The sequence below is a fragment of the Zea mays genome, chromosome 3 (assembly GCF_902167145.1).
Source record: "Zea mays cultivar B73 chromosome 3, Zm-B73-REFERENCE-NAM-5.0, whole genome shotgun sequence".
Lineage (NCBI taxonomy): Eukaryota > Viridiplantae > Streptophyta > Magnoliopsida > Poales > Poaceae > Zea > Zea mays.
In genome coordinates, this window is record NC_050098.1 from 210483947 (window position 1) to 210503558 (window position 19612).

The 19612-nt window shown below is 40.8% G+C and overlaps 2 protein-coding genes across 2 annotated transcripts; both read right to left on the reverse strand.

Annotated features, from left to right (window-relative positions):
- Positions 1–8647: 8647 nt before the first annotated feature.
- Positions 8648–13251, reverse strand: LOC103651285 (AP-1 complex subunit mu-2). Its single transcript, NM_001301599.1, has 11 exons — positions 12922–13251; positions 12678–12827; positions 12530–12592; positions 12273–12449; positions 12077–12180; positions 10259–10366; positions 10082–10178; positions 9887–9984; positions 9660–9801; positions 9446–9568; positions 8648–9176 (listed from the first exon to the last, which is right to left on the reverse strand). Exons 1-11 carry the CDS (start codon positions 13048–13050, stop codon positions 9078–9080), a joined length of 1290 nt encoding a protein of 429 aa, NP_001288528.1. The 5' UTR covers positions 13051–13251; the 3' UTR covers positions 8648–9077.
- Positions 13252–15063: 1812 nt separating this feature from the next.
- Positions 15064–19392, reverse strand: LOC100273420 (farnesyl diphosphate synthase3). The gene is made up of 11 exons (NM_001147857.1): positions 19101–19392; positions 17297–17437; positions 17112–17198; positions 16700–16816; positions 16521–16609; positions 16300–16351; positions 16111–16206; positions 15985–16029; positions 15778–15867; positions 15627–15698; positions 15064–15358 (listed from the first exon to the last, which is right to left on the reverse strand). Exons 1-11 carry the CDS (start codon positions 19248–19250, stop codon positions 15230–15232), a joined length of 1068 nt encoding a protein of 355 aa, NP_001141329.1. The 5' UTR covers positions 19251–19392; the 3' UTR covers positions 15064–15229.
- Between the last annotated feature and the right edge of the window lie 220 nt (positions 19393–19612).

The window sequence follows — 19612 nt, forward strand, 5'->3', positions numbered from 1 at the left end:
GTCATTGAATGTTGCTATTCTAGCAAAGGGAAGGTGTTTTTTCGGACCTTCGGCTCAAGGCCTTCGTCCATATCGCAATCTGAATTTATTATTTACAAATTAATATTGCGAGGGGCTACTGTTGGGGGCCTTCGTCCTCCGAAGGTCCTCAAAAACATGATTTGACAATGTTTTCCGAGTGGATTATGTGAACAGGTATTTTCGGATCCAGAATTATGAATATGGAGCACGGCCAGGACGAAGCCTGAACCAGACGAAGGTCGAGTGTAGCCGAAGCTGTGCGCAGGGAAGCTTCGGCGCGATGGCAGAAGGGGGAACCGACTCAAAGATGAAAAGACTTCGGGGGCCTCGACAGATTTCCATAAGCCGTTAACAAATGTAATGGACATGGATGTAATTTTACGTGGGCTGCGTCCCGCGTCTATAAATAGATGAACAGTACTCCCGTACTGTTCACGCTGACTTGGCATTTGCTTTTGGCATCACGCTCGTACTTTTCACCTTCTCTCAGGACCGAAGGTACATTTGTAATTTGGAATCATTTCTGTTTTTCCATGTTAATAAAATAGAAATGATTCTATGGTGATGCTTATATCATATTTCATGCTTTATGTGAATCCTTCGTCATTACTTGTTATGTTTACGAAGGTATGTCTCTCATGACCTTCGTCCGAGACTCATTATTTCCCGAAGGAACATAATGCTTCGAAGGACGAAGGATTTTAACACTTAACACTTTTTATGTTGCCTTGTTCTTAACTCTTAGCACTTGAGAACAAGTCCCCAACAGGCCATCTCTTGGCAGATGGGTAACATGACTTGTGGGTAAAGATGCGCAACCTCTGCAGAGTGTAAAACTGGTATACTAGCCGTGCTCACGGTCATGAGCGGCTCGGACCCTCACATGATTAATTATGGAACTTAAATTTAATTTGACATTTGCATCGCATTTGGGATTATTTTACTATTACTGTTCTTTATTATTATTAAGGTTTGGTATTTACTTACACTTAGTAATTGCTAATAAAATTTTGACCAACTTATAAAAGCAATGCTCAGCCTCAGCCTTTATTTCATTGATCAGCCTTACACTTCATGAACTCCCACCTTTGGTGAGTTCATGCCACATTATTCCCCACGACTTGTTGAGCTATGAACGTATGTGAGCTCACTCTTGCTGTCTCACACCTCCCCCCCCACAGGAGAAGAACATGTGGTTCAGGAGGAGCCACAAGGCGAGGAGTATGATCTGATCTAGGTGGCGTTTCTCAGTCGACATTGGCGCCGACGATCCTTAGTTCGTTTTATATTTATCTTTTATTTTGTAATAAGTCTTCCGCTATGTAATAAATACTCTGATGTTATTGACATTTATCTCTATACACTCTGTTATTATATATGTTGTCTTCTTGGCGCATGTATGAGATGCACCTGGCTTTGTTCCTTAAAGCCGGGTGTTACAGAAGTGGTATCAGAGGAAATGTTGACTGTAGGACGAAACCTAGATAGAAATGGACAAAACCCTTATCTACTTACCTTACTCTGATTCATTCTATACTTACCTTACTCTGATTCTTTCTATACTTATCTTGACCCTGTCTCACCTTCTACTGTTCTACTCTGATCATTCTTACCTTTTCTACTCTGAGACAAGATGGATTTCATACCTTGGAATCCTACATTTATAACCTTTTTAAGATATAGGGGACCTAAAAAAATAAATTAAAAATTATTTTCTCTATTAAAAAATGTTGGTTGATTGTTCTGATGATCAATGCCTGATTTGCTTCTTTGATTGATTGAAATAGTATAGACGGGCATCTTAGCATGTACCACCATAAGGTAATGAATTAGCTTTAATAGGCGACACACTCAGCTAATAAATCCCCCAAAGTAACATGCCTCGTAATTACATGCCTTGTCTACAATTCTTCCTTTCTTACCCTGTGTTTCTAACCTAGATGGGCTACCCCTATAGTGTTAGAAGAGAACACTATAGACGTGATCCTTGGTATGTCATGGTTAAGAAAGGCAAAGGCAGTTTATACACTGTGCTAAAGGAACCATATAACTCACTAGTTCCAAAGGAGAAAGATTTGAAGTTGGAATTGCAGTAACTACCGCCACCAGACTAGCGACATTCTTAGTAGATGGGAAGTTTGTTGGTGACAACATCCATGTGGTTAAGGATTTTCCGGATGTCTTCCCAGAGGAGTTGCCAGGGATGCCACCAGATAGGGAAGTTGAGTTTGTCATAGATCTCTTACCTGGAACTGCCCCTATTTCTAAATGGCCATACATGATGTCTGTAGAAGAGTTAAAGGAACTGAAGAAACAGTTAACTGAGTTACAAGAGGCCGGGTACATTCGTCCGAGTTCCTCACCTTGGGGAGCACCGGTACTGTTTGTACAGAAGAAGGATGGATCACAAAAAAAATGTGTGTGGACTATAGATCACTCAATGATGTCACGGTGAAGAACAAGTATCCATTACCCTGTATTGAGGATTTATTTGATCAGATGAGAGGTGCTAGGGTATTCTCGAAGATTGATCTCCGATCGAGATACCATCAGATGAAGATTAGACCATCGGATATTCCTAAGACAGCATTCTCGACTCGATATGGATTATATGAGTTCACTGTTATGTCATTTGGATTAACCAATGCACCAATTTTATGAACTTGATGAATAAGGTGTTTATGGAGTATTTGGACAGATTCGTCGTGGTATTCATCGGCGATATTCTTATTTATTCTCAGAGTGATAGTGATCACGAGGAACATCTAAGGTCGGTGCTACAGAAGTTACGAGATAATCAACTCTACGCTAAGTTCAGCAAGTGCGAGTTTTGGATTGACAAGGTGCCATTCCTTGGTCATATTATTTCTAATGGAGGAATAGCAGTGGATCCTGCTAAAGTGAAGGAGATAATGGAGTGGAGAGTGCCCACTACAGTTACTGAGATTCGGAGTTTCTTGGGACTCGCAGGATATTATCGGAGATTTATTGAAGGGTTCTCTAAAATTGCTAAGCCTATGACATCGCTTTTGGAGAAAGGAAGAGAATTCAAGTGGGATGAGAAATGCCAAGAAAGCTTTGATCAATTGAAGGAGAGATTGATGTCTCCACCGGTATTGGTTATGCCAGATCTACAGAAGGGATTTGACATTTATTGTGATGCATGTGGCCAAGGACTTGGATGTGTGCTCATGCAAGAAGGACATGTGATTGCCTATGCATCTCGTCAGTTGCGGAAACATGAACTGAACTACCCCACTCATGACTTGGAACTGGCTGCCGTTGTGCATGCACTTAAGATTTGGAGACACTATATTATGGGAACTAAGTGCCAAGTGTACACGGATCATAAGAGTTTGAAGTATATATTCACTCAGAAGGATCTCAACCTTAGGCAACGCCGTTGGTTGGAGCTCATTAAGGATTATGATTTGGAGATTCACTATCACCCAGGCAAGGCGAATTTGGTTGCAGATGCCTTGAGTCGAAAGGAGCATGTTCACTCCGTTTTCGTTGTCCAGCTACCTGATGAATTAGCAAAAGATTTTGAGAGGCTCAACCTGGGAATTGTTACACATACGGAAGGAGTCACCATTGAATTGGAACCTACCTTGGAGCAAGAAATTTGTAAAGGTCAGATTGGTGATGCCAAAATCCAGGAGATCAAGGATCTGATAACAGAGGGTAGAGGCCCGGAATTCACGGAGGATGAGCAAGGCACGATATGGTTCAAGAATCGGATCTGTGTTCCCGATATTGATAGCCTTCGGGAAACCATATTGAAGGAGGCACATGACTCAGTTTATTCTATTCACCCTGGGAGTACTAAGATGTATCAGGATTTGAAGCAAAAATATTGGTGGTATGGATTGAAGAGAGATGTGGTTGCACATGTGGCTATGTGCGATGTGTGCCAAAGAGTTAAGGCTGAACACCAAAGGCCAGCTGGACTACTGCATCCACTAAAGATACTCGAGTGGAAGTGGGAAGAGATTGGTATGGACTTCATTACTGGATTGCCTCGCACCTCGAAAGGATATGAATCTATATGGGTGATTGTGGATAGACTGACCAAAGTGGCTCGTTTCATTCCGGTCAAGACTACTTATAAGGGATCTCAATTGGCAGAGTATATATGGCTCGGGTTGTGTCTCTACACGGTGTACCGAAGAAGATCGTTTTGGATAGAGGATCACAATTTACCTCCAGATTTTGGAAAAAGTTTTCATGAGAATATGGATTCAAAGTTGAATTTTGGTTCGGCCTACCATCCTCAGACTGATGGACAGACTAAAAGGACTAATCAAGTATTGAAGGACATGTTGAGAGCTTGTGCCCTTCAGCATGGTAGTAGTTGGGACAAGAGTCTACCTTATGCTGAGTTCTCATATAATAATAGTTACTAGGCCAGTCTAAAAGATGTCACCGTTCGAGGCTTTATATGGTAGAAAGTGCAGGACTCCACTATATTGGGATCAAACTGGTGAAAGGCAGTTGTTTGTGCCTGAGATTATACAGGAAGCAGAAGAAAAAGTTTAGCAAATAAGGGAGAGTTTGAGAACTGCACAGTCCAGGCAGAAAAGCAATGCTGATACCCGGAGAAGACTGCTAGAGTTTAAGGAGGGTGATTATGTCTACTTGAAAGTGTCACCACTCAGAGGAATGAGAAGATTCAAAGTCAAAGGAAAGTTGTCCCCTCGCTTTATTGGACCCTTCTTAATCTTAAAGCGAGTGGGAGAGGTTGCATATCAATTGGAGTTACTGGACCATCTTGCGGATGTTCATGATGTATTCCATGTATCTCAGCTGAAGAAATGTCTCAGGATGCCTGAAGAACAGTTATCAATGGAAGACCTTAGTGTTCAGGAGGATCTGACTTATGCTGAGTACCCCATCAAGATTTTGGATACTTTGACTCGAGTCACAAGAAATAAGGTTATAAAGATGTGCAAAGTTCAATGGAGTCACCACGGTGAAGATGAAGCAACTTGGGAAAGAGAAGAAGAGCTTCGTATAGATTTTCCTCACCTTTTCCCTAGATCTTCTTAAATCTCGAGGACGAGATTATTTTTAAGGGGGGTAGGATTTGTAATACTCCAAGTTGTATACCAAGAATAATAGAGAGTTAGCCTCAATTCTATGTGCCTCAATTGCATCATAAGAAAAGAGCACACACACAATTTAGAGATTAAGTCAAGCAAATGATAAAAAAATGCATCATGCTGGAGTTTTTATGTTTGTGCATTAAATAAAATAATAATAATAATAGTAGTAAGGATAATAAGACAATAATTACTAGAAAGTTTGAATCCTAAATTGAGAATTAGGGTTTGAATTAAGAGAAGGGAAGAACTGAGAAAAATACTACATAAAATAAAATAAAAATCAAAATAAATACCTTTCACACTTATATTATTAAACTATACATTTCAAATTGAGGACAAGTTATTCACAAAGTTTGAATTTAAACTTGAATTCAAATTGGATTTGAAAATAGAGAAAAAGAGATAGAAAAGAAAAGAATAAAACAGAACTACCCTAACTGGGCCCCAACTTTGCTTTCGACCCACTGTTGCTTCCACAGCGTGCGGCCCAACTACTAACCCTCCTCCACGCGCGCGCTCCGCCCACTCTCGCTTACCACTGCCACATGGGCCCACGTTCCGCTGCGCAGCGCCTCACTTACGTGTGGGACCCAATTGTCAGCATTGCCTCCCACGTGAGCTCTGACCGGTTCTTCCCCAACGGCGTGCGCGAACCTTGCGGGGGAATCGCGGGCTTTCGGTTGAAGAGGTGGAGCTCGGGGATAAAGCTTACCCTGCGACTACGTCTACCCCTCGCCTCCCTCTATCCATGCGCTGGACCCGAGCATCGAAGTTAGCCACCGTCGCCGCGCGCCATCGGCTGGGTGAGAGAAGGCCACCGTCCGTCGTTGTCGACCAGCGGATTCACCGACGTGCGTGCCTCGGTGCTTGATCTGGGGTGATCGCGACGTCGTCCCGGTGGTGTCCACGGGTTCCTCGGCCCCTGGACTTGTTCTACCCCACCGGAATTGCTCGCTGTTGTCTGCAGACCGCCGTGGACCGCAAAGCTTCGTGGACGGCCATCTGCGCTTCACGGCTGACGCTAGGTACCCCCTCAGGCAATTCAATTTTTCTCACACCGCGTTTTGCAACCTTCGGGGCAGTGAATAGTGGGTGGGGTCACCGGAGGGCCAAGCACCGGCGAGACCGCCGCCGCGGGCACTGTTTTCGTCGTCGCCGAGACCGTAAGGAGGAAGGACATAGGAGCGCCGTCCGATAACGATCGTATGGTCGAGAGAGATCGCAGGGATACCCTTTCGGACTTTGATCGTGGACCGTTGGATGTGATCTGACAGACCCGATCCGATCTCGCTTGCATAGAGTTACCACCGTCAGATTTAGATCCAAGGGTCTAGATTGGATACCGGTTCGTTTAAACAACCTTCTAATCTTAGTCGTCCACTTACGATCCAACGGCTGAGATCTGTGAGTACCCCTTCGCCGAGCCTGTTTTGTTAAAAAGCCCCTGAACGATGTTAGATTTAAACCCGCCGTCCGTATAGACTGTTTCCTGAGTCTAGGGTATTTTGCGCCAGGGCCCCTGTGCTCTCTTGAAAATGAGGCCCAGTCCAGAAAACTCGAAAAACAGAGAAAATAAATCAGAAATGCATTTTTTAATACAAAAATAATTACTAGAACTTGTTTAATTGGTAGAAAATTCATATGAACTCCAAATTGAACCATTCCAGTTTCTAAAATTTTGTAATAATATTCTCTAACACCTAGTGTCTCTGTTTTGACATGAAAACAGTAAGAAAATTTATTTATCATTTAATCCTATTTCAAGCACATTAAATCTTAGAAAATTCATAACTTAAAATATATAACTCTAAAAATTATGATTCCTGTTCCTAGGTTCTTATTTTAATGTGTAGATTTTTACTGTATATTTTATTTACATGTTTGATGTGATGTTAATTTATGCTATACTATGTATGTATTGTGTTGATGCGAGTAGACGAGCAAGCCACTTTGGAATCTGAGGCTCAGCAAGTAGAAGTAGCTGAGCAGGAGCTCATTGAAGGCAAGTTGTGCCTTTGATCACTTACTTTTTCCCAGCCATGTTCTTATTAATTATAATGATCTGCATAGGATAATTTTGATGGGACCCAATAGGTTACCCTAGTTTTGGCTATCTTTATACCTTGTTTACCACTGAAATATTTTTGGGTAGTACCTGCTATTGCTTTATGTGGATTTGGGTATGAAGATACTTTATTCATAATTACTCTTTTATTATTACTGTTCATGTTAAGATCATTATGTTAATGGGAACATGGAGCGACCACCCGGGAAAACAGTGCTACCACAAGGGTATAATGGGACGCCCTTGGCTGATTAACTAGGAAAGCTAGTGGAGGTCTTCCTTACCCGAAAGGGGCAAGGGAAGTAGGGGAGTGGTCAGTGTAGGGAGGTCTTTGGGTTGATTTTGCTGCGATGGCGGTCAGGCAAGAACCCTGCATTGGAGCTTCCTATAAACTGTAGCGGGATTTCTAAAGCTAGTGGAACTTTGTAAAGGCCTCGTAGTGTTACCCTGCCTCGCCTCCTCGGTAGAGGTGTATGGGATTGGCCATCTTTTGGCCGATGGGTAACATGACTTGTGGGTAAAGATGCGCAACCTCTGCAGAGTGTAAAACTGGTATACTAGCCGTGCTCACGGTCATAAGCGGTTCGGACCCTCACATGATTAATTATGGAACTTAAATTTAATTTGACATTTGCATCGCATTTGGGATTATTTTACTATTACTGTTCTTTATTATTATTAAGGTTTGGTATTTACTTACACCTAGTAATTGCTAATAAAATTTTGACCAACTTATAAAAGCAATGCTCAGCCTCAGCCTTTATTTCATTGATCAGCCTTACACTTCATGAACTCCCACCTTTGGTGAGTTCATGCCACATTATTCCCCACGACTTGTTGAGCTATGAACGTATGTGAGCTCACTCTTGCTGTCTCACACCCCCCCACAGGAGAAGAACATGTGGTTCAGGAGGAGCCACAAGGCGAGGAGTATGATCTGATCTAGATGGCGTTTCTCAGTCGACATTGGCGCCGACGATCCTTAGTTCGTTTTATATTTATCTTTTATTTTGTAATAAATCTTCCGCTATGTAATAAATATTCTGATGTTATTGACATTTATCTCTATACACTCTGTTATTATATATGTTGTTTTCTTGGCGCATGTATGAGATGCACCTGGCTTTGTTCCTTAAAGCCGGGTGTTACAATCGTCTCCTTCTATTGACCCGGCACTAACCATACGGAATTTAACTAATAAACAGAGTGGCAGGCGTACTTCGATACTAAACACATTTTTAAAATGCCGAGCCAATAATAAGCTAAACATGGAAATTTCTTCGAATCTCGAAGGTGATACTTTATACGTTGTACGCTAGGTTTACAAAATGAAATTAGAATTAACTTCGCCAAAAGGATTCTGCCATAGTGACCTTTCTTAGAATACGCAGAAATTGGCATAACAAGAACTCCACATTAAAAGAAATAATTGAAACAAAAAAAAGTTGAAATTATTGATGTCATAATAGGTCTCGGTAGGTTTCCTTTCTTTTGCCTGGATACAAGACGACGACATTTACAGTAAAGGGCACAATTGTTTCAACCTGCAGTTCAGAACCATCACCCAGTAATGGCAGTGTTTTTGTGAACTCGATCAGATGAAACAAATCCAAGTTTGGTACCCACAAAAATAAATCAATAATAATACAAGAGAGATGAAAATTAAAATTATCCTCTCTTTTTTTCAAAAACTATACTTGATGGGTAACGTACAATAACCAAGGTAAGGTGAGCCTAACAAGATGAACAAGCCCCCAGGGGGAAAACCTTGTGTGGTCGGCAGAAGACGTCCAGGCTAACATTCAAATGTCATACGGTTGCTGTCTCGAGCAAATATGTATCTTGCAGCTTCATAAATGTCTTCCATCAGCCAGAAAAGAGAAAACTCATATAAGTCTCAGCTCATATTCGCCAGCCATCGTGATATATCTAACCCAGGGGAGTGCCTGGTAACCACTCTTTTCAATTATCTTCAGATAACGGACCTGCACAATATGCAATATAGTGCATCATTCAGTGGCTGAAGATTCCAGATACATATCTTTTCCAGATACAATATACAATAGATAGAATGCTACTCCCTCCATTCTAAATTATAAGACATTTTGGATTTTCCAGATACATATCTTTTGCTATGAACTTAGATGTACACTACATAGTAAAAGTAATGTATCTATAAAAACTAAATCGTCTTATAATTTGAAATGAGGAAGTACAACAATAGACAAATATCTTCGAACAGTAAATCTATTACCTGAATACCTGATACGGTGAAATATGGTATCTCAAATTTCACTCGTATTGGTGCCTTCTTTTCTGGGGCCCCTTCTTCCGCTGTTATGCTAGGAAGACTAAATTCTGCTCTGCACATGTATTCCTACAGGATGGATTGCTTCAGCACATGAGCACACTTCAAAATTGCAATGGACATGGAAAAAGGAATTGATTTGGAATTGGACAGTAATTACCTTGCCACCAGGGAATGATTTTACTTTCCAGACCATTGCATCTCTCTCAGGAGCATATGCAGCAGAACCCATTGAAGTTCTTATATTTGGGTTTGTGGCATCTGAAGGAACAGGCACTTCAATTTCAACATTTGTTGCTGTGCTGTAAACGGAAAAAAGAAACCCATTCTTTCAAAAAGCACATTCCTGTCATACAAGCAAATCTTGCGTTTGTAAATATCATTCACCTTCTTTCCTTGAACTGACTCCTTGCCTTCACCATGAGTTCTATACGGCTTCTAGAATGTTTCTCAATCTGTGCTTCGACCCAGATAAGAGGTTTTACCTAAAGAACATCAAATAAAGGCATGCATGTGAAAATGATAAAGTGGAAACATTTCATATCTTCTATAGAGCATTCCACAGTTGATCAGAAAGAGAACCTGAGTGCTAAGCCTGTATGTCATTAGATCAAAAGATCCATCAGGAGGTATGAACGATATAGTTCTATCATTCTCGAATCTAGCTAAACGTACACACCTAAAAAGAAGGGAGAATGGTCATGCTGAATTAGTGATGCAACGGATTTGGTGAAGAAAAGAGAAATATTTTTTGCTTACTGATGAAATTTGATATCATCAAGGTCTATCGCTTTTCCTTTAGTTGCTCTGCCTTGAGCCTCCAAAAGAACCCTATCATTCAAGCCGAGTTTGCACTCAGGCATTCCACTGTTTCAAAATGTCTCACTGTTAGGGCTGTAGATGTAGGGATAAAATCAGATACTTATTCGGATATCATTTTTTGGTCTTTTTCTTTGATTGTGAATAAATAGGATATAGAATCTGCTATGCAAATTCATATTCTTGTTTTTAGCATTGACCTTGTAAAGATTCATAAATGGTAAACCTCAAATTTATCATATATATTCTCAAATGATAGATATAAAATTCGGATACAGATACATTTATCCTTTTTTACTGTAGGGAGCAAATAATGTATAAAACAATTTATGCAAAATTTTATTATTATTTGTAATAGTGTGCTTGGTAACATAAGAACATATTAGCATCAAATTTCATACATATCTATTTAAAATATTAAATTGTCCTAACAATTCAGATACCCACTTTCATCCCTATATATATATGTGTGTATAGTACATCTGAATGCGAGAAGAATTTAAGTGTGGCTGCGTAAAATGAGTAGTTGAAAAACCCTAGTTGGCAGGTTCGCTTTTAATATCATGAAGAATACATCAAATGAAAATGAGAAAACTCGCATTGCATACATCTTGTTTTCAAATTAGACAGCGAGTCTCCAAGTCCAGCTATTCTCAACATACTAAAACAGAAACACAACCAACATCTATTAACTAAATACCACCTCCGTCCTTGAGAGAGAATCATTCTAGGTTCCGACTAAATGCATCTATTAACTAAACATATTAAATGAACATCTATTCATAGAAAAATCATCAACATTTATATATCCAAATAGATTAAATGATTAATTATGGAAATATATTCCATAATTTAATAATGATACTTATTACACCTAATAAATATCAGTACTTTTTGTATATATTGGGTCAAATTTGATTCATTGACTCCTCGAAAAATGAGAATGACACTCTTTTGGAGACGGAGGTAGCACCACAGTCCACACAAATAAGAATTAGGTACAGTACAAACATTATGAGCGTACACCATGTGTTTTGCACCTTTCAAGTTTATCTCACTTCACGGTTTGACAAGTAAATATCTATCTGAATACTGGATATAAAATCATTAAAATATTTTAAGGCAAAACACAAATAAATTATTGACCTCACAACTAGTCAACTTCCTGTAGTATAATCACCCTGGTAAATACATCTAAACATTCTTTTGACATTTTATTGTTAGATGGTGATTGTTGATTGCGATTTCAACATTTGTTAACTTGCTAACAAATATATAGTATTTCCAGTTATCAATACAAGATACTCTTCCCCAGACCCCGCACAGTGCGGGAAGCCTATGGCACTGGGTACGCCCAGTTATCAATACAAGTATTACAGAAGTGAAATAGAATCACAAAATAAATGTCCTGAACAAAGATTTGAGCATATAAGCTAGCAAGAAAAATAACTGGAACTAGTAACACTGGACAAGTAACATCCTCGAGTTTCAATTCAAAATTTTCATATATTTCGATCACTAATCTACATCATAACAAAGAGAGGCCATAGTAACAAAAGCCCTGGTATGCTATCCCAATCCAGCATAAAATCCGTAGATCTCAGGAACAAATTCGCCGACAGCAATGCAAGCTGTTTTCTATTAAAAAAATAGATCAACAATAAATTGATCACTTGTTTGCATAACAGTATTCTACAAGGACTTAAATTATAGGTCACATTTATTTAGTTGTGTGGTCACATGACAATGCAAACTCACCTCAAATATGTTCGCATCTTCAGTGCCCCAACCACATCTGATCTCACAATCTGCCCATTGCTGTTAACTAGAATGTTAACACTCTCTACTACATCCAAGAAGACCTGTAGATACAAGTGTGGTGGTTTGTCAAGTGCCATCACAGAACTGATTGCCTGCACTAAAAAGAGAGAAGGTAAATAGTAAATCAACATACTTCATTCTTCTTGTAACGGATCCCCTCGCTCCTCCATGACACAGCATTTGTCACGGCCATGGGTGGACGCTGTGTGACCTCCATCCTGTACGCATCTGTCTTGATGAACTCACTTAGGATCTTCGCCTCCGTGTATTGTGGGTACCCGAAATCCATCATCTCATCCAGCAACTCATACTGTAAGCACAAAATGGGCGCCCCATTCCGTCAAGTCCCAGTAACCGCACATCAAACAGAAGTACTTGAAATTTGCTTACCACAACGACGAAGTTATCTCTGAGCGACTCCTCTTCCAGTTCCTCGAAGTAGTGCTTAAACACCTGTACTCACGCACAAGTCGCATAAACGACAAGTGGTACAATGTCATCAACGATTCACTTCAAACAGGGGGGTGAGGGCACGTACATCTACGACACGGTGGAGGAAGAGGAGGATGCTGGCCGCGTTGCAGTTCTGGCGAGCAGCGGTGAGGAGGAAGACATTGTTGTGCTGGATGAACATGTACGTGACGCCGGCGTCGTCGTAGACCACAGGCGAGTGGACTTCCGAGTCGCCCTACCCATTCCACGAGAATTCAGCACTAGGGCCGCACGGATCTCAGGAGTAGACAAGACAACAGGCAAGGTGAGCAGGCCGATCGGCCACTTACCTCCTTGTCGAGGAGCTTGGTGAAGAAGCGCTCGGCCTGGAGCGCGGAGACATCACCACGATAGTCGCGCCAGACGAGGACGCGGCCCTTAATGTCCAGCAGGAAGAGCGCCGACACGGCGCCCGCCATGGTGGTAGGGGGCGATCTCGTCCTCGCCGCCCACCGGATCTGGATCTGCACGCCCCCGCCTGCGCCTCCCTATCTGCGGCCAGCGGCGGCCATGCGGGTGCGGGGGCGCGAGGGAGGAGTGTTCTCGGATCTCGCCTGCCGCAACGTCGCCCGACGTGCTCGCGCGGCGCGGCGCTGGTTTGTATCGGACTTGGAAACGCAAGAATCCGGAAACGGAAGTGGAGAAGGGAGAGAGGGCTGGATCCGGGTGCCTGGACAGTGGGGCCTGGATGCTGTCCAATGTGGAGTTTTTTTTTTTTGATTGACAGGTGGAAGCCGAGTCTTGTTTCAGCTTTTTTCTGATGGGGACTAGAAATGGGTATCCGTGATCCGATAACTGATAAGTATTTACTCTATTAAAGTATGTATATGAGTCTAAATGTTCTATTCATAAGTATTTTATTGTGCAAAAACCTTCACTCAATGAGTAATTGGGTAAACGTTCTGCCCTCACTTATGTCCGTTAACCAATGGGTATAAAATACCCGGTATAAACTCAGTCTAAAAACATGAACTTGGGCTTCAGCCATCCATCTCTTTGACTATTTAACAACATTTTAGGTGATTATGTCATATAAGGCTTAATAATTATTTGATAACCATGTAATGGAACATGTAATATGTTATGTGGTACTATCCTAGTGTTGCTACTTTATCCAATTATCTATGGTGTTGTTGAATAGATGATTGAATGATGCTAGAAATTTTGTAATGATATTTAGATAGATATACTTTACATTTGTATAATTTAGATGTTTAATCTTTGTTGGTACGGGTAACCCGACGGGGCTATTTTTTCGTCGTGGGTACGTGTATGGGATAGTAATACCCGGTGGGTATTTACCCATTACAATCTATGTTGTGGACCATCTTTTTAGCATGCTTTTATGATAATTGTTTTGGTAAAAATCATCCAAAATCAATGTTGTCACATAATCGGTTAAGTCATTGTGATACAAGGAATTCATCAAGTCCTAAATTCTAAACTCAATAAACTTCATCTTCCACCACACGTTATCTTTACGATACTCAGATTCTTCTCACAGCAAGATTTTTCCAACAACTATATCCTCAGAAAAGCTCGTTAGAAAAAAATCGAAACAAACAAACCCTTGGGCTCCTAATGAAGGCCCTCTTCGCATACGGGAATTTTCCCCGTATAAATTTCTAGTCATGAAATTTCTACATTCCAAAGGGATCGAAGTATTTGCATTTTATATTTCAGGAAAAGTATTTGCATTTTATATTTCAGGAATCACTAGGCAAATCTAAGTCGTACCGTAAATCTAACCTTCAGGACTGTCACGGGTGTGTTTGTTCACGTCTCAGAGTTTAAACATCGACACCCGTCATGCCACCGTCACTCACCATGCCTGCAAGGTCTGAAGTCGCGATAACGTAAGTAATATCTCGTTGTCACTATCCTCACAAATCACTCAGGACTTTCAGATGCTTTTGTAAAGGTTTGAAACGTGTGTGAATAACTATTCAATTTAACAAGACTTATCTATATATGATATATATAGAAACTGTAGTAATACACGTACATCTATCTTACGTAGGTTTGAATAGTTAATGCAATCATATAAGTGCATCTTGTACTGCACAAGCCAGGTTTAATTGGTTAGACGGGCTAGATCCAAATCGTGAACCAAACACACCCATATTGTGAGTAGTTCATGCAATCATATAAGTGCATCTTGTATTGCACAAGTCAGGTTTAGTTGGTTAGACGGGCTAGATCCAAATCGTGAACCAAACACACCCTGGATGCGGAAAAGGCATCACATCAAATGGGCTAGAATGTGCACCGGTCCAATCGGGGAGCACAGTAGACTGCCTTTATCAAGATGTCCACCATTAATAACACTCGACACTGTCGTTAACAGAGCATTCGTCTTCTCAGATCCTTTGGAAGTCGAGAGTGACGAACGACCTCGGACGCGTTGGTGAATGGTGACACAAGATGGCTTTGCATCCCTAGTACCACTGTGCTTTATTATACTCCGTATTAAGGTGTACCGTACAACAGGAGAATGAAAACACAAAACAACATAGTACAATTACTCGTCCGCATCAATCAAGTATAGTAATTTGATTGATGCAAGCGTCGATGGAGCAGCTTGTCGACGATCTGGGTCTACTTGTCCCTCTTGTAGATCTTGTGAAGGAAGGACTTCAAAACAGTTTGGACTGCCTTGCTCGGCTGGGCCTCGATGTCGGCAATCAGCTTGTTGTAACTCTCCCTCTCGTACTCATGGAAAACCTCCTGGGTTTATATCAATCAGGAAAGGACGTCACCACCAGAACAGAACATATAACGAAAACAGAGTGTTGGAGAGCAGCCACATGTAAATGCGTACATCCACATGCAGACAATATGACCATTGTTTCAGTGCCTTTAACCAGGTCAATGCACCATGACCATCATACGTTGGGTTTAATTGTTTCCGGATAATAATAACAACAAACAGGCGTGATGCTTACATGGTGGACGGAACAATAAATAATAAGAACATGGAATGTTCAGAACAAACCTCCAGTTTAAGCTCTTTGTACAAGTCCTTCACCTTTGCAACACACGCTGGATCAGACTTTCCGTAATTTTCCTGTTTGAACAGACATGAAGGATTTTCTTACTTTGTCGTTTATGTTGTGAAAAAGATTGGCCAGTTTAATAGTGCTTACAAACAGAATGCTCTTTTGGTTCTCAGCAGCACGCTCAAGAGCTTGCACAACTAGCCAGGAACATTTGTAGTCTTCAATGTCAGTTCCGATCTGTGATAAGAATAAATACTGATGAGATCAAGTTCAAGAAAACAGGGCCTTGGTCGCGATTGGTCCAACAATAGCACTTATTCTATATAGTAGAAAGAGAATGTGCAAACATCTAACCTTGCCAATGAATTCAGGATCACCAAAACAATCTAGATAGTCATCCTGTAGAAAAATGCCAATGATCAGAGGTAGCCCAATATAGCAAATCCATGTCATTTGGCCTTAAAAAAACAAGAGCATTACCTGAACTTGAAAGTATGTTCCCATTTCAACGAGAATGTTCTTTACATCAACAAAGTTTTCCAAGTTCTCACCAGCCAGCAGCAATGCACATGCAACCTTGAATGGAGTAGAAACTTATTACCACACTCAACAAATTGAAATGCTAACATCCAGATGACTGAGAAGAATATATAGAGCAATAACTCTTACAGGAAGGTAGAATGAATAATAAGCTGTCTTGTACTGAACGATGCGGCGGTGACTGTGCAAAATGAAAATCATTGAGAGAAATTAGCACAAATAAAAGATTTTATCCTAAATTTGAGGTGCTAAACACATAATAATAACTCATTCTGGAAACTAAACAATAAACCATGAAAGGAAACAAAGCGTGTGAATTATGTTACTGATACAGCGAAACATAAACTTACACTGTCAAGTTATATTTAGTTAGATCCTTTTCACCCTCGTGGGTAGTGATAAGATCCAACATTTGCCCTGAAGCTGTCTTGAACTCAACCTGAAAACATGAAAAGTGAATCAGTCATATGTAAGAAGCATCCAGTATTGGTAGCATGAAATTTTTTATTATGTCAGAAGATATGATTACCTCGTTGAACAAGTCAATGATATCAACATAATATGGCTTTCCTTTGAAGTGGCGTTGAAGGATTCGTGAGATATGATTGCGAAGGATAATCCCATCATTTACTGCAATGAGACCAACCTATTGCAAAAAAAAAAAAGTGAGCAATAGGTATCATACATTAGAAGCTAAAAGCCTAAAACAATCTGCAAAAGCTAAACAATGCACTAGTAAAAATGAATCATGGAACATAAAATAAGTTAGTTAAGATATGACAGAAACATGGCTTAACAGAAAACTGATGGATGGATTCTTATATAACTCGGGTTCAACAACAAACTTCCCAAGTGAGAGTGTAAGACTTAGTACAGCCATCAAAGCAAGAATCAATAGAAATAATTTGGTAAGTAAAAAGGATAGACGCTCCTGATCTAACCTGTGGCACTCTAAACCAGCAAGGCTGGCCACGCCGTGTCTGGGAGTTGTCCATAATATCATCAAGCACAAGAAAATAAGCTTGAAGCTGTAAGACAAGAAATAGTGAATTAAAATTCCAAATTAGCAGAAAATGCAATCTATTAATATTAAAAATGATAGAAAACAAACAGAAGGAACTAGTACCCATTCAATACACCAGCCAAGGGTGCAGGCCAGAAATGTCTCCTCCTTGCTCAGAACGTCAACACCCTTCAAAATCTTGTAGCTATCGACAACAGATAGCCCACGATTGCACTTTCCTCCAAGCACATTGTAATCCAACATCTACTCCAGAAGAAATAAACAGGTTAAAACATTATCCGAGCTATTGATACGTTATTTTCTGATCTTAACCGAAGAAACTAAATGAAAGACATCAACAGAAACAATGGGATCCATTATGTAGCTTTCCAGTTTCTGCTGATTTCCTTCTCTGCAGGCAGAAACTACAAATCAAAATGGGAATTAGTGGGCAATCATTATAAGACCTGTATGGTGACTTCCGTTAGTTTTTTTAAAATATTTTCATGACCAGAACTTTCAGCATTTTGACATTTTCTCTTTTATTCAGTGCATAGTAACATGTAGCTCAAATAGTCAATTTTCAAAGAAGTTGGTCTGTGTAAGCAAGTGCACAAATCCAAAAGAAGAAGCTTTAACAGTATCATCATCATGGGGCTTGGTGTTTATGGCTTCATTGTAATAAGGCAGTTTTTGATGGTGTCAGACCTTCCATAGGCGGAATTAAGAGAGTTTTCTTGGATGAGTTAGAGTGTTGGGGTCTTGCCGGTGCTAAGCATCTTCAGGGCTTGGACCGATCTTCTGGGTGAGTAGTGTAGAACAGGTGTGTGTGTGTGGAGCCTGCTGGCACTTTTGCTGTTTGCCTCCTTTTGTGTCCTACTGTTTTCATGCGCAGAAGGAGGCTGGAGTACTATGCGCAGCAGGAGTTTGGTGGTCTTGTGTTCTGCCTTTTAAGGCACTAAACTTTGGTCCATTTTAGACTCTTTTCTTCTATTAATTTAACGATATACAGCTCTCCTGCGCGTTCAAGAAAAAAAAAGAAGTTGGTCTGCTCAGCTCAATAAGTTTGCCTGAGCCCTAGATCAACATAGAAGGTATGCTTCGATGAAAACATATTAAATACCCATTATACTTGGGTCATAAATCAGATGAGGTTCTGGACACTAAAAGTAACTAATCACCAGCCTAATTTGCTAACCAAAACATCATCTAATTTGTGACCGGAGGTACGTGTCAAATATCAGGAACAACAGCTAAAAGCCAGAGATTAACTAAACTGTAGTGAGCAAATTATTAGTAAGGGAAGTTTCTTTTAGTAACAGGTAACAGCAAATTTTAACCCTGTTAGGCCTTTCACGACAAATTGATCGATCCTTCGATAGCCTACACAAAACCCAAAGCAGAAAACACAGTACTTATTTCAGATTTCATAAGTTCCCATTTCTGTGTGACAGATACAAAGCATAATAGATCGCTCACTCCAATCAAAACTCACAGGTAGACAAGTACTTCTAACACGTTTAAACTAATCTAAACAGAATACTTCATGTTTATGTACTCCCTCAGCATCAATTCTTAGTGTTTTTTAACCCCAAACTTTTCTAAGTCAGACCGAATTATAGAAAATAGAATTAATATTTGCTAAACCGTATCATTAGGTATTTCATAAAATATATTTTTATAACATGACTATTTCGTGTCATGAATATTTGACATAAAAAAGTTTGATTCAAAACAACGAAACAACTGTAGGAATTGATTTATTCACCGATTCTGACTCCTACTCATAGCCCTCACGCCGGAAGAATTCAACGGCCAGCCTCAATAAACTCAGGAGAAATCGAAAGAGCTGACGGGACCGCCAGAGATCAAGAAGCCGACAGCCACCCACAATAAACTCAATAAGTGGAGGGGAAAAGAGCATTACGCGGTCGATCCACTGGAGCGACTCGTCAGTGAATTCGAAGGCGGGGTCCTCGAGCATCTCCTGCTTGAGCTTGCTGTATATCTCCTTAAACGCGGTCTTGGTGTCGGCGCCGCCCGAGCCGTTGGCCACCACCACCTCCGCTGTCGCCATTGCGGCCTCGGGGTCGGAACTCCACCTCACCTCACCACGCGCGAGCGCGAGAGGAGACGGGGAGGGAGAAGAATTCTGTGGGGGGCTTTGGCAAGAGGCAGAGCCGCAGAGGGAGGCGCTGCTGATCTGCTGTGCGTCTGCCACTGCCGCACGGGACTGTGGTGCCTGGTGCGGTTCAGTTGCCAATGCGAGCGAACAGATTTGTGGGCACACGTTTATTTTTATGGACGGGAGGTGCCACGAAGAGTCGAAGACAATGACGACGACAACTGCGTGCTGTAAGTGTTTTTTTAACTCTAGCTCGTAACCCTATCTCTGCAGAACATAACAGAGTTTATTTTTATTAAGGTTACACGTCACAA

Coding starts and splice junctions, on each gene's coding strand:
- LOC103651285 (NM_001301599.1), bottom strand. CDS start 13,050: ATGGCGGGCGCCGTGTCGGCGCTCTTCCTGCTGGACATTAAGGGCCGC. Junction 9,569..9,659: donor AATCATTCCCTGGTGGCAAG/GTAATTACTGTC, acceptor TCCATCCTGTAG/GAATACATGTGCAGAGCAGA. Junction 9,177..9,445: donor TCACCGTATCAGGTATTCAG/GTAATAGATTTA, acceptor CATATTGTGCAG/GTCCGTTATCTGAAGATAAT.
- LOC100273420 (NM_001147857.1), bottom strand. CDS start 19,250: ATGGCGACAGCGGAGGTGGTGGTGGCCAACGGCTCGGGCGGCGCCGAC. Junction 17,438..19,100: donor CGCTCCAGTGGATCGACCGC/GTAATGCTCTTT, acceptor CTTCTGGAGTAG/ATGTTGGATTACAATGTGCT. Junction 17,199..17,296: donor TTGGCTGGTGTATTGAATGG/GTACTAGTTCCT, acceptor CTTGTCTTACAG/CTTCAAGCTTATTTTCTTGT.